The sequence below is a fragment of the Acomys russatus genome, chromosome 17, assembly GCF_903995435.1.
Source record: "Acomys russatus chromosome 17, mAcoRus1.1, whole genome shotgun sequence".
NCBI lineage: Eukaryota > Metazoa > Chordata > Mammalia > Rodentia > Muridae > Acomys > Acomys russatus.
Window position 1 is genome coordinate 64,357,709 of NC_067153.1, and position 14,858 is coordinate 64,372,566.

The 14,858-nt window shown below is 48.8% G+C and overlaps 1 protein-coding gene across 1 annotated transcript; it reads right to left on the bottom strand.

Annotated features, from left to right (window-relative positions):
* Positions 1-3,868: 3,868 nt before the first annotated feature.
* Positions 3,869-14,307, bottom strand: Atp5mc2 (ATP synthase membrane subunit c locus 2). The gene is made up of 5 exons (XM_051160482.1): positions 14,233-14,307; positions 10,173-10,241; positions 8,084-8,161; positions 7,407-7,600; positions 3,869-4,148 (listed from the first exon to the last, which is right to left on the bottom strand). Exons 2-5 carry the CDS (start codon positions 10,209-10,211, stop codon positions 4,034-4,036), a joined length of 426 nt encoding a protein of 141 aa, XP_051016439.1. The 5' UTR covers positions 10,212-10,241; positions 14,233-14,307; the 3' UTR covers positions 3,869-4,033.
* Between the last annotated feature and the right edge of the window lie 551 nt (positions 14,308-14,858).

The following is a 14,858-nucleotide window of genomic DNA, read 5'->3' on the forward strand; positions in this document are numbered from 1 at the left end:
TGCCAGCTAAACTGAGCGCGCTCAGAACCCCCAGTGTGGTTAAAAAAAAAAAAAAAAAGAAGGACGCGCCTGCATGATAGCGGCAGGGGTGCTAATTTTAAAAATAGTCTTCACTGAGAAACCTCAGAAATTGTCCAGATTTCTTCTTCTTGCGTCCCATGGCATCCTGGGGGCAGCGTTGTATGACGCAAGGACAGGCATGTGCCACCACGCCTGGACAAGCCTTGATTGTTAAACACCAGAGTAAAAGGCACCTACTTCACACGAGTGGAAATTCGGTCTGAAGCGTGCGGGCCCCTCTGGGTTGAGTGTCTTTCCTGTTCAGCCTTCTGTGCTGCATTAGGTCCGACGAAGTTAGGAGGCAGCTTGCTCTCTGGCGCTGGGCCTTTCTCTGGAGGTTCTGAGAAAAACCGAATTCGATTTACCCGCTGACAAAAGCCTCTTCTTGCAGTTGTGAGGCGAAGCTCTCTGCTTACTCCGGCCCCCAGCCAGGATGCCATTCTTAGCAGAGACTACTTTCTGTCTGTTGCAATGGTTCTCTCTGGCTACGAAGCAAGCAATAGTCCGTTAAATCCTCTCCTGGAGTCCGAGTTCCTCTAACCCTGACAGTGTAAGAAAGCTCTCGCTGGACACACGCCTTTAATCCCAGCCAGCACTCAGGAGGCAGAGGCAGGCGGATCACTGAGAGTTCAAGGCCAGCCTAGTTTACAAAGTGAGTCCAGGACAGCCAAGGATACACAGAGAAACCCTGTCTCGAAAAACAAAACAAGACAAAAACCAAAAAACAACAACAACAACAAAAAAAAAAAAAAAAAAAAAAAAAAAAGAAGAAGAAAGAAAGAAAAAGAAAGAAAGCTCGCTACTGTTAACGTGACTGGATGTGGCCCATGCAGTCTCCCAGCACCTAAGCAGGGGAGTGGTGTCAAATGCACAAAATCTGGGGCTCACAGCAGGGCATGTCTAAGGAGTCATTGGTTTATTTTGAGGTATTGGGGAATGGAACAAGGGGCACAGCATACACATACTAGGCAAATAATCTACCTCAGAACTATACCCTCAGCTGCTTTATCTTATGGTTTTAAAATTTTTTATTTTACGTGCATTAGTGTTTTGCCTGCATGTATGTCTGTGTGGGGGTGTCAGATTCTGGAGTTACAGACAGTTGTGAGCTGCCATGTGGGTGTTGGGGATTGAACCTGGGTCCTCTGGAAGACCCATCAGTGCTCTTAACCGCTGAGCCAACTCTCCAGGGCCCTATCTTCTGTTTTTGCAACAGGGTCATACTATGTACCCTAGGCAGACCTCACACTCCAGACCCTTCCAACACGTGCCACCAAGCTTAGCTCTTTCTTTTGGCGGCGGGGGTGGGGGTGGGGCGGTGTTCAAGACTGTTTCTGTGTATAACAAGAGCCCTGGCTGTCCTGGACTCACTTTGTAGACCTTTGTAGCTATCTACGGCCTTCACTGTTTGTAAAGTGGCCGCTTGGTCACAACGTGTGATTGTCCAGTGTCCTGAAGTAAATATTAAAAAGTAAGGATTTTTGATGGTTTGCTTTTTGTTTTTTTGATACAAGGTTTCTTGTGTAGCCCTGGCTCTCCTGGAACTCACTCTGTAGACCAGGCTGGCCTTGAACTCAGAGATCTGCTTGACTCTGCCTCATGAGTGCTGGGACTAAAGGCATGCGCCACCACCACCTGGCAAAATAAGGAAATTTTGAGGAATGCCTCGGGACTAAGTTCTTCTCAGGCTTTAGTTTTTCCTTACCAGATGGTGAGAATATCAGGTTGACCAGTGCTATGTGTTCAGAACAGACTGGGAAAGTCAAGGTATTTTGAGATATGGTTCAATAGTTTTTTTCCATTAAAAAAATTATTAAGCCAGGCAGTGGTGGCACACGCCTTTAATCCCAGTGTTTGGGAGGCAGAGGCAGGAGGATCGCTGTGAGTTCAAGGCCAGCCTGGTCTACAAAGGGAGTCCAGGACAGTCAAGGCTACACAAAGAAACCCTGTCTCAAAAAACCAATAAATAAATAAATAAAAATTTTTTTGTATGTATACAATATTTGCCTGCATGTGTGCCTGCCATCAGAAGAGGGCACCAGATCTCATTATAGATGGCTGTGAGCCACCATGTGGTTGCTGGGAGTTAACTCAGGACCTCTGGAAGAGCAGCCAGTGCTCTTAGCCTCTGAGCCATCTCTCTAGCTCCTCAATAAAGTTTTACTGTCCAAACCCTGGAGGACTGCAGCAATACCCCCGATGGCGGCTGTTCTTACAGCAGAATTAACTAGGGTGTTTCTTCCTCTCAGCTCCCTTGACTGGAGGTCACACAGTAGCCCCAGCTTCCTAGATACCAACACAAGCTAAGTCACACATATTGCTGGCTGTGGTTTGCCCAGGGTTAACGACCTTGAGAAAGTCTTACCCTACCATGCCCCATCCTCAGAGGCACGGGAAATGGCTCCTCCAAAATGTGGCATTTTGGTTGATTTCCTTTCTTTCTTGTTTTTGAAACGAGGTTTCTCTGTGTGATACCTTGGCTGTCCTGAAACTCACTCTGAAGACCAGGCTGGCCTCAAACTCGGGATCCGCCTGCCTCTGCCTCCCAGGTGCTGGGATTTAAGGCCTGCGCCACCAGGCCCAGGTTAACATTTAGATGATTTTCAATTCCCTTCCTTATGTCAATCATTAGGGAAATCTGCCTAGAAAATGGCTCAGACAGACACGGAGGCCGTGAAGAATGAGAAAACAAATTGAAACCAGCATGCTGAGTTTTGACAACACTGTCCTTTCTGAACACTCCAAGTATCTTTTACACATCCTTGCACAATTCCCAGGATGAGGACTGCTGCTCCTGTTTACAGATGGAAAAAAATCACAAGTTCTGGAGAGTCACTGGTTAAAACCGGTTACTGTTACAAGAGAAATTAGTTCCTCAAGCGTCTTGATGACAAATTACGGGCTATTTTAAAACTCAGGCCAAGCAGAAACCAAGGTCACCAAAGTTGGACAGGTCTTTAAAAAAGCTGCTCTGCTAAACACAACACTCCTTCACCCCAAGTTGTTGGCAACTCGGGTTTCCAATCAATCTCCCTTGGGGCCTCAGCTGAGAGGACCCGGTTGCCTTGACTCCTGAATAAATCTGCAAGTGTCTTCAGAACAATTTCATCATCACCTTAGAAGAAAAACATGTGGGGTCAGCTCAAGTCAAGTCAGAGTCAGGAAGGGGAAACAATGGGCTTGATGCCTGAAGGGGGAGCTGGGGCGGGGCAGCCTCCCCTCCCACCAAATTCAAGTGTCCCCGCCACAGGGAGGGCTCAGTCCTCAGTCAGTCCCATAGCCCAGAAGAGCTACCTGCAGACAGTGCAGTACTCGGGAACCAAGCCTTGAGCACAGCAGACTTGCTGGTGGCCTTTCTGTGTATCCTAGTGTGTGCACACATGCAGAGGCCAGAAGACATCACCAAGGATCGCCCGCCTTAGTTTCTGATACAGTCTTCAGGTTTGAGACAGCCTCGTACATGTAGCCCAGGCTAACCTCAACAGCTAAGAGCACTGGCGGCTCTTCCAGAGGTCCTGAGTTCAATTCCCACCATCCATATGGCAGTTCACAACAGTCTATCACTGTAGTCCTATGAGATCTGATGCCTTTTTCTGGTGTGCAGATGTGCATGCAGACAAAACACCCACATACATAAATCTTGAAAGACAAAAAAAAAAAAAAAAAAAAAAAAAAAAAAAAGAAAGAAAGAAAGAAAGAACAAACCCAGCCAGATCCCTGCAGTTCAGAACCACCACTACCCTGGCCTTGAGCTCTCACCAAGGCACCCTGCCAACTGCAGACAAGAAATATACACAGGAGACTCGAGGAACATCTTATTAATACAGTATTTATTTGTCTTCTCTCTGTCAAACCCTGAGCCGAGCACTTCCCCAAGACTTCCTGGGGAGGTAACAGGAAAAGGAGCATACAGGGCAGCCGGGACACAAAAGAACTGTGGGAGGTGGGAGCGGAGACAGTGCAGACAGCTGGTTCACATGGCGAAGAGGATGAGAAAGGCCACCATTAGGCAAAAGAGCCCCATGGCCTCTGAGAGGGCAAAGCCCAGAATCGCGTATGAGAAGAGCTGCTGCTTCAGTGAAGGGTTCCTGGGAAAGAGGAGAGAAGACTGAGTTTCTAGTCCACACAAGGAAAATGCCAAACGTCTAAGAGGATGGATAAAATTCCCTTTAAATTTATTTATAGGGAGACCCCATTGTACCCAAATTCTAGCACTGAGATTTCAACAGGGGCAAAAAGGGTGAAGGGGGACCATCTTAGATGTCACACAGTAAAGTCACCCTCCCCTGTGGATCGCTCCTACCACAGTAACGTATAACTGCAGGGCTGCATTCTCAAGAGCCTAACAGGACACGGGAGCAAAACTGCAGGCGGGCTGCGGCTCACACCTGTGTCCCAGGAACGCAGCAGAGACAAAGGCTGGCTTTCTTTGGCTATCTGAAAATAGTCAACGTGTGTGTGTGTGTGTGTGTGTGTGTGTGTGTGTGTTATGGTTTTAGATTTTGATACAGGGTTTCTCTGTGTAGCCCTGGCTATCCCGACAGTTTGTAGACCTGACTGGCCTCAAACTAAGAGATACATTTGCCTCTATCTCCTGAGTGCTGGAATTGAAGGTGTGTGCCACCACAGCTTTGATTTTAGGCTTTAAGATGCTGAAAGTAGCTGTGGTATGTATTTATGATATGAATCACTAAGTTTGAAAGTCAATATATAATTTTCACTTCCTTTATCCTGGTACCTACAGCACAGTAAGGTAAATCAATAAATTCTTAGCAGAATTGTAGCCATAGAAGTAATCAGGCTTTTTGCTTAGTGCAAATTCAGAAAAAATAACCCTATTTCCCCAGACATTAGGATAACTTGCTGGTCTCTAGAGGGTTAATTTAGTTCTTCAGTGACTTGTCCAGAGGTGGTAGAGACCAGGTAGTCCCAGGTGCCAGGACCAGTCGGGCTGGCAGCAGAGGCAGCCGTCCCAGGAGCAACCAAGGACTCCCAGAGATGAGGAAAACAGCCGTAAGGCTGTGGCACTGACTGAGCTCTAGCCCAGGGACGGCAACCTTTCTCTATAAATGGCCAGAAAAATTTCACTTTAGGCTTTTTGACCACAGTCTATTGTCCTAAAATTCTAAAGTGTAAACATAACTGTGCATATGATGGAGCACACTGATACATATCAAGCCAGCCTTAAACCCTGTTATTTCGTTGTAAGAACATGAAAAACCTCCTCTTGCTGCTTTTAAAAGTACTTTTAAGGAATGTATAAACTAGATGGTACTTCCACCTGTAATCCCAGCATTGGAGAAGCAGGAGTTGAGGCAGCCAGAGGCACACAGTTAAGATGCTGTCTCAGAAAAAAATACAAAAACAAACAAACAAACAAATAAAAAACAAAGTAAAAACCATTTTTAATTCAACCATAGAAAACCAGGCTACGGGGGCTGGAGAGATGGCTCAGAGGTTAAGAGCACTGTCAGCTCTTCCAAAGGTCCTGAGTTCAATTCCCAGCAACCACATGGTGGCTCACAACCAATGAGATCTGGTGCCCTCTTCTGGCCTGCAGGTATACATGCAGGCGAGCGCTGTATACATAATAAATAAAAAATCTCAAAAAAAAAAAAAAAAAAAAAAAAAAAAAAAAAAAAAAAAAAAATGCTGGGCGCACGCCTTTAATCCCAGCACTTGGGAGGCAGAGGCAGGTGGATCGCTGTGAGTTCGAGGCCAGCCTGGTCTACAAAGCGGGTCCAGGACAGTCAAGGATACACAGAGACCCTGTTTCAAAACAACAACAACAACAACAAATAAAAAAATAAAAAAATAAAAGAAAGAAAAGAAAAGAAAAAGAAAAGGCTATGGGCCAGATGTGGTGGTGCACGCCTTTAAGTCCCAGCACTCTTGGGAGGCAGAGGCAGGCAGATTGCTGTGAGTTCAAGGCCAGCCTGGTCTACAAAGTGAGTCTAGGAGAGCTAAGGCTACACAGAGAGACCCTGTCTCAAAAAAAAAAAAAAAAAAAAAAGAAAGAAAGAAAGAAAGAAAGCAAGCAAGCAAGCCAGGCTATGGCCAGGTGTGGTGGTGTTCCCTTTAATCCCAGCGCTCCGGGGAGGCAGGGGCAGGAGGATCAATATGAGTTCAAGGTCAGCTGGTCTACAAAGCGAGTCCAGGACAGCCGGGGACACACAGAGAAACCCTGTATTGGGAGAGAGGTTGTGATCCAAACACAGGCCTTGGGCGTAGATTGCCACCCCTGCTCACACTGTGGCCACTCGACAGAACTTTGGTGATAGGACTGTGCTGTGTCTGTACTGCTAACACGGCCTGAAAACCTCCATTCTATGTTAGGACAGGGTCTGATATAGACCAGGCTGGCCTGAACTCACCATGTAGCCTAGGCTCACCACTATAGGTTTGTGTCATCATACTTAGTTTGTTGTCTTTATAGTAAAACTAAATAAATAAATAAATAATAAAGCAAGGTGTGGCTATACATGCCTTTAATGCCAGTACTCAGGAGGCAGAAACAGGCAGAACTCTGAGTTCTAGGCTAGCTAATGTTTATTTAGGTGTGGGTGTATATGAATGTGTGTGCTCATATGTATGCATGTGTGCTCATATGTATGCATGTGTGCTCATATGTATGCACGTGTGTGCTCATGTGTATGCATGTGTGTGCTCATGTGTGTGCTCATATGTATGCATGTGTGTGCTCATATGTATGCATGTGTGTGCTCGTGGGTGTCAGGTGCCCATCCCACTAAGCCATCTTACTGACACCTTACTGTTTGTTTTCTCTCCTCCCCAGAGAGGGGTTCTCTGTGTATCTCTGGCATCCTGGAATTAACTATGTACACTAGGCTGGCCCCACCCTTAAGAGATGCACCTGCCTCTGCCCCGAGTGCTGGGACTAAAGGTGTGTGCTACCCATGCCTAGCTTAGCTTGTATTTTTAATTAGTTAAAATTTGAACAAAGCAGCACTCGGGAGGCAGAGGTAGGTGGATCTCTGTGAGTCTGAAGCCAGCCCGTCTACAGAGTGAGCTCCAGGACAGCCAGGGCTACATAGTGAGACATTTTTTTTCCCCCAGGTTTTTTTTTGAGACAGGGTTTCTCTGTGTAACAGTCTTGGCTGTCCTGGACTCGCTTTTGAGGACTGGTCTGGCTTCAAACTCACAGTGATCCACCTGCCTCTGCCTCTCGAGTGCTGGGATTAAAGGTGTGCACCACCACGCCCGGCCAAAGGAACAAACAAAACCCAGAAATGTAAATAAAAAGGAGCCTCTGAATAGGACAGTGCAATTCTAGACTCGTCCTTTGGAATACAAAACAGAGCCACTGAGGGCCCAGGTAACCTTACCTGGCATAGCCAATGATGAGGCTCCCAAAAACAGTCCCAATCCCGGCCCCGGAGCCAGCCACCCCAACTGTAGCAGCTCCAGCCCCAATGAACTTGGCGGCTGTGTCGATGTCCCTTGAAATGGTGCTGGTCTGAAAGCTGCGGCTGGAGATGAGCGAGGTCAGCGGCCGCTGAACTGCCAGGCTACGGGGTCCCTGCGAACAAGAGGCAGGCAGGAGGCAGGTTAGTTACCAATCCACTGTTTAGCTTTGGAAACACTGTACTATTTCAAATTGCTGGGCTGTCAAATCTGATGTTCCTCCCCCAATGGAAAATCATTTATTTCCCTGAAACCCTCCCTACAATGCTGGTGGGAGAACGTTTTAATGTAGGAAGTCGAGTTCAGATGACTTCATGACTCAGGTATGGTGTAGAAGTGTTAAATCTGAGACATGAGCCTGTTCTTGACACCCAACACCTAGTCAGTAGATGAGGCCTAGTAATGGAAGCTGACAGCGGCACACCAAAGCAGGAAGGGCCGGTGGTAACGGCTAACAGAGTATTAGCTGCCTTCCATCTCTACCTAAAGCCAATCTTAGTCTGCGGTGACTGTCCTCAGCACTCCCCCTGCTGGTCCTGGGAGGTAACCCTCCTTACCCCCACCAGCAAACCACAGTCCCAACCCCACACCAAGGTACCTCATCTGCTGGCACCTGTGGTCGCTTCAACTCCACTGCAGAGAGTGGACGACTCAGCAGCTGGGAGGTGCTCCTGACCTAGTGGAATGACACGGGCAGGAGGGTCAAGGAGGGCTGGAGGTGACTGTCTGAAGCACGTCACTGCACCCAGGAGGGTGCTCTCTGATGCGCCTTCCATCCTTTCAAAGTGTCATTCTTTCTTTTAGGAAACTTCACTTGTTTAAGAGACAGGCAGACACCTTTAATCTCAGGCCCCCAGGAAGCAAAGGAAGGATGTTTCTACATGTTCCAGGCCAGCCAGGGCTACATAGTGAGACCATCTCAAAACAACAAAATAATAATAAAAGACACTCGGGAGGCAGAGGCAGGCGGATTCCTGTAAGTTCGAGGACAGCCTGGTCTACAAAGCGAGTCCAGGACAGCCAAGACTACATAGAGAAACCCTGTCTCAAAAAACAAAACAAAACAAAACAAACAAACAAAAATAATAATAACAAAAGAGGGACTGGAGAGATTCCTTAGTACCTAAGAGCATTTGTAAAGACCCAGGTCCACTTCCCAGCACCCACACGGTGGCTCCCCACCATCCATAACTCCACCTGCAGGGTTTCCAACGCCTTCTGACCTTGGGTACTAGGCACACATATGGGACATACATCAAATATGCAGGCAAAACACTCAGACACATGAAATAATTTTCTACAGAAAATCTTAAAAAAACAAAACAAACATCAAAAGAAATAAACATCTCGCTGTGTTGCCCAGGCTGGCCTTAAAGGCCCAGGCTCAGGTGACCCTGCAGCCTCAGTGTCTTGGGGGCCAGGACTTCACACATGCCAAGTCAGCAAACCCTCAACTCAGGGCCACAGCACTCTCGTGCTTTAAGGAAGGAACGTGTGGCCACAGGGGGTCATGGATTCTGTTTCTAAGATACACACAGCTGACAGTCAGGCCTTGACAGACGGAACTGAGATGCACACATACCTTTCCTTTTCTTGACAGGGTCTCAGTGTAGCTTAGACTGGTCTTAAATCTGTGCCAACCAATCTTCCTGCCTCACCCTCCCAAGTTCCTCCCTACACACACGAGCCACTATGTCTGGTCTTTTCTCTTCTTTTGTACCAGGGACTGAGTTGGCCCTGGGATCTGTACGTGTTAGGCAAGCACTGTGGACTGGGCTATATCCCTGGCCCTCTAACTCTTCTGTGTGCACTAGAGTTTTGCCTACAAGTATTTATGAGGACTTGTGGGTACCTGGTGCTCAGTGGCCAGAGGCCACTGGACCCCCTGAAACTGCAATTGCAATGGCTATGAGCGGCCATGTGGGCGCCAGGAACCAAACCCAAGTTCTTTGCAAGAGCAACAGGGCTGGTAACTGTTGAGCCATCTCTCCAACCTGAAACGTTAACTTTCTATCAAGTATGCGATTTGAGGGCTACCTTACTTCATGGTTTTCAGCCTACTTCTTCACCTGTCAAATGGGGGGGGGGCTCTGAGGAATAAATGGGGAATACACAGACTGGTGAACAGTGTCAGGCACACTTGGTACCTATCAAGGGCGTCACACTGGTTCACTTATGAACTCCCCGCACCATCTTAGTAGTTTTAAATGCCCAGTGTCCTGTTGCTTCTGACCCGACACTTTCCCAGAAAGGATCCAGCTTCCTTTCCAGACTTACATTCCCACAGTAAAGTTCTAGCTAATGCTCATTCAAGTCAAAAGCCCGTATGTAATACAAGCCTGCCCAAGCTATGTAACAGCTTGTTTACCAAACTGGCTGGGTTCGAATACCACAAACAAACAGTGAAATGACATGATCTGGATGTACGTTAACTGGCCTCCAGAGCATATGGGCCAGGGGAATGCCTAGCAACCATCCACTCCTGCCAGCAACTATGCCAAGGGCCTGCTCTTCCAGAGCCTCTCACTCACCGGCCCCAGCTCATCTGTGAGGAGCGACCAACCCACAGCCACAGGCTGCAGGCACCACTTCACAGCTGTCCATGACAATGCATGTCCCCATACCAAGAGACTGGACACCTCTGGCACTAATAAGAAGAAACAAGGTGTTCCAGCAAACGTACTCACCAAGGAGCGGGTGGAGACGAACTTGGAGCAGGCATACATTTTCAGGGGTGAGGGGCCAAGGCAGGGCAGCTGGAAAGAAGCAGCAGCATTATAAACCTTCCTTGCTTGCTAAACTTCATCCGCACACCCAAGGAGCTCTAGGAAGCTTCATTAGCTCAGACAGGTTCAGGGCACCACAACACCAGAATCCTGAAATCCTGGACAAGTAGTCACTTTGTCTCTGCTTTAAGAACCTTCACCCACAAGAAGAGACTTGATACCCTATGAGCATATACAGGGGGAAGAGGTCCCCCTCAGTCACAGTCATAGGGGAAGGGAATAAGGGGAAAATGGGAGGGAGGGAAGAATGGGAGGATACAAGGGATGGGATAACAACTGAGATGTAATATGAATAAATCAATAAAATATATGGAAAAAAAAAAAAAAAAAAAAGAACCTTCACCCACTCCATAGCTTCATGATTTGGGACTGTTCATCTTCCCAGCATCCCTTGCTTAAGCTCCTTTTCTTTAATGTTCAAAAGGCTCTCCTCCCTGGCCTTAGTGTCTGGGCCCAGAAAAGATGTCTCTTAGAGACTAGAATCTTGGCAGTGTGTGGGGGTTCTAACCCTGTAACCCCAGCACTCAGGGGGCAGGGACAAGGCTGCCCAAAGTGCCAGGACAGCCTGCGACACAGAGTTAAAACCTTATTTCAAAACAAGAAGAACTAATACTCTTCTTCATTGTGTGGAAGCAGGGGCACTAAGGTTAGAACCCAAGACCTCAGCATACTAGGTAGTGCTGGCTATTCCTTCAACCCTGTAAAATCCCTACACTTCACTCAAGTTTTCCAGTACTGAATTATTATCTGAAGCACCTTACTCCTTGACATACTGATGTCTATTTTAACAGCGTGCAGCCAATCACTGAGACCCCTGGCATCACTCTAACTAGCACAGACTGTAAGCTCACTTCACCACTCCATTAAGGGGCTTTACTTTTTTTTTTTTTTTTTTTTTTGTCCTCAAGATCCAAAGGAAGACTAGGCGAGTTAACAACTTAAGCCTGTTCTCATCCCAGTGAAGCGAGAAGCCCAGCTGGACAAGAATCACCCGAGAGCAGTGTATACCCTGCAAGTGCATGTCGCTGGCCAGCAGGGCGGCTCATAGGGGGAAAGCCTGACAAAAAACATTTGAGGGCCTGTTGCCTGCTATCCACATGTGCACCATGACATGCACACACACACAGGATAAAACAGCACATTTTAAAATGTGTGTATGCTTATCTGACTGTATGTATGTATATATGTGTGTGTGTATATGTGTGTGTGTATGTATGTATGTGTGTGTATGTATGTATGTGTGTGTATGTATGTATGTATGTATATATGTGTGTGTGTGTATGTATGTATGTATGTGCACCACATGCATGCCTAGTGCCCAAGAAGGTCAGAAGATGTCCCCAGACCCCCTGGAACTGGAGTTACTGATGGTTGTGAGCCACCTTGTGGGTGCTGGGAACCAAACCTGGGGCCTCTGGAAGAGCAGCAGGTGCCCCTAACTGCTGAACCATCTCTCCAGCCCTAAAACTATGTTCTTGGGCTCCCCCTAGATCTTAGATCTAGTCAAGATCTCTGGTGCCTTTTTGTTGTTGTTTGAGACAGGGTTTCTCTGTGTAGCCCTGGCTGTCTTGGACTCCCTCTATAGAACAGGCTGGCCTCTAACTCACAGAGATCCGCCTGCTTCTGCCTTCCAAGTACTGGGATTATAGGCGTCTGTTACCACCACCTGGCTGGTGCCAATATTTTAAACAACTTCTCCAGTCATCTTTGTTGTTGTTGTTTCAGGACAGGGTTTCTCTGTGTAGCCTTGGCCGTCCTGGATTCACTTTGTAGACCAGGCTGGCCTTGAACTCAGTGATTCACCTGCCTCTGCCTCCCGAGTGCTGGGATAGAAGGCGCGTGCCACCACCTTTATATTTAAGGTGTGCAATGACATGGTCTCAACAACACTCAAGGGTTGTAACTCTGTAATTTCACTTTTGGGGAAGCACCCTGGAGGCAGAACCAGGACCTTGGTGCATACTAGGTTCCATGCTCTCCTTCGCTCTTTTTCTCACTCTGAAGTTTGAATGTTCCACAAACTTCGACACTCAAGAGCACATTAAACATTGCTCTGCCGGGTGGTGGTGGCCACGCCTGTGACCCCAGCACTCGGGAGGCAGAGGCAGGTGGATCCCAGTGAGCTCGAGGCCAGCCTGGTCTACAATGCGAGTCCAGGACAGCCAAGGATACACAGAGAAGCCCTGTCTCGAAAAACAAAACAAAAAACAAACAAACATTGCTCCCTTAAGTAAACTGGACTCAACCTGTACGAGGGTAGGTATGCTACTTATAAATCCTAGATTTTACTTTTAGGTCGGTCTTCAGGTCGTTTTATCTAACACTTCAGTTTTTGCTGGACGTGGTAGAACACACCCGTGATCCCAGCACTCCGGAGGCAGAGGCAGGCAGATCTCTATGAATTCAAGGCCAGCCTAGGGTACCTAGGGAATCCCAGGCCTTTGCCTTTATGCAACCTAAACACAAATTTGCTGCCCAACTACTCTGGTTCTATCAAGTCAAAACCCAATACTTCTTTAAAGCGGTTAGAATAAAGGGAGGCGCGATACAGGGCGATGGCTCAGTGAATGGTCCTATCACGCCACACTACACGTACAGAGCAAGGGGTTCTTTACTGTAACGCTCCGTGCTGGGTGAGTACAGAAACAGGTGGATACTTGAAGCTCATTGGCTTGCGGTCTGGTCCGAGTTTACGAGCTTCATGTCAGTAAGACATCCTGTCTCAAAGTGACGGTAGAGTGGAACCCTGCCCACCCTCCAAATTAACTTCTCAGTGTGCATGAGTGATTCTGTACAGTCCAATAAGGGAGGTGTGTGAAGTAGGCATGGTGGGGCACACAGGAAATCCTAGCGGTGGGGAGGCTGATGCAGAAGGGTCATGAATTCGAGGCCGACGTGGGCTATTTAGAGAGTCTTCAAGAAACAAAAACAAAAGGGAAGCCGCTTTCCCCTCAAAACAGCCTTAACGTTATCACTTCTGAAGTGCGGTTCTGCAATACTCTAGTTACTGCCAAACTCACTGCTTGCAATGTACTCAATAAACTATTCTTAAAAAAGAATTTATGTATGTGTGTGTGTATTGGTGATTAAATTTGATAATTTGCAAATGAACATATGCCAATAGTACAATCTGTAGCTGGCATATAAGCCCAAAAGACTATCAATCTTCGAGCCCTTCCAGCGGTCAGCTAACCTGGCCAAGGCCACACCAGAGCAAAGAAACCTTTCAAACTCAGAACTCCTGTATTCCTTAAACCTTTCCCTCTTGCTGGCAAAATCCGAGGGGCATGTGACCCGGACACCTGGCAGGTGCAAACTGTAACAGCTTGGACCTCTCCCACCTTCTGGGCTTGCGCCTGACAGAGACCTCCATCCTAGCCCACCACTTAAGATTTTATTTCCAACCTCACTGGCCCGTCAGGGCTCGGTACTGGACAACCAAGCACAGTTTCTGAGGAAACAGGGCCCTCCCCTGCCTCTCCCAAGCCACCTGTCCACCGGGCAGCTCTTTACCACGTTCAGTCTAGTTCAAACTCTAGGATGCTCCTTAGAGGAGACGGGGGCTGTGGGCAGTGAGCTAAAGCTACTCTGCGCGCCAGAGGTCCTCAGGTTCCAAGTCTGCAGGCTTAAGGGGGGGGAAGGCGACTCTGACTCAGGATGACAGGAGGAAGCAGGGATAGGAGGGGAGGATTTGGGGTGGTGACGATGGTGAGAAGGCGCGAGGGTGAGCCAAGGGCTCCCACGGCCCCAGGGAGACAGCCAAGATGGCGCCAGGCCCGCGCGGCTGGAGGTCACCGACACGGGGGAAGGGGCCGCTCCCGGCGCGGGGAGGCGAGGCCCGCGAGGGTGCGGGGACCCGGGTGGGAGCCAGCAAGGTCAGGGCGGCCACGCGTCCTCGCGAGGGGGCACGGCTGCGCGCGCCTGCGCGGCCCGGGGAGGACGCGTGGCCTCAAGGCCTTACCTGCTCCCGGGGTGGAGAAGACGGAGAGGGGCGGGGGCGCGGCCGGCGCGGAGGAAGGCTCTGCGCACGCGCGGCCAGCACCAACGAGTCGCGCCCCCCCCCCCCTCCGCGGATAGAGTGACCGCAAGCCCGCGGCGCCACAGCGGCGCCCCCTCCCGGGTTGGAGGTCCCTGCGGGACAAGCGCGCCACCTGGCGTTCAGCCGGAGAAACTACAAAAGGATCCCCTCGGAGGACCCGCCGGCTCCGCTGCAGAGAAAGCCCGTCCCGCAACGTGGCCGCGGGCCTCGTGGACGGCGCGGCACTCGGGAGTCTTGGACTCGAGTCCACTTCCCGAAGAGCGCGCACAAAGGAAAACGAAACAAAACGAGCCGACTCTGGAATTGCTTGTAGCATACAAGTGGGGATTTGGGGCTCAGTGCCTAAAATGTAACGGGGGGGGGGTGGGTGGGGACATAAAACCTCGGACTCCACGTCGCCCTGGTGGGAGATGACAACTTGCCTAAGGGGCTAATAATACCACCAAATGGGCCACGGCTGTTTCTGCGGCCTTTAACTTTTAACTTTCTGTTTTTCCTTATCTCGCTTGATGAGCTTGAGGGAAAAGCAAAACAAAACAAAACACCCA

What these genes read in the sequence shown, in the direction of transcription:
- Atp5mc2 (XM_051160482.1), bottom strand. Translation starts at nt 10,211, where the DNA reads ATGTATGCCTGCTCCAAGTTCGTCTCCACCCGCTCCTTG. An exon ending in TCGTCTCCACCCGCTCCTTG is followed by an intron (nt 8,162 to 10,172) that starts GTGAGTACGTTT and finishes TCATTCCACTAG; the next exon opens with GTCAGGAGCACCTCCCAGCT. An exon ending in CACAGGTGCCAGCAGATGAG is followed by an intron (nt 7,601 to 8,083) that starts GTACCTTGGTGT and finishes TCTTGTTCGCAG; the next exon opens with GGACCCCGTAGCCTGGCAGT.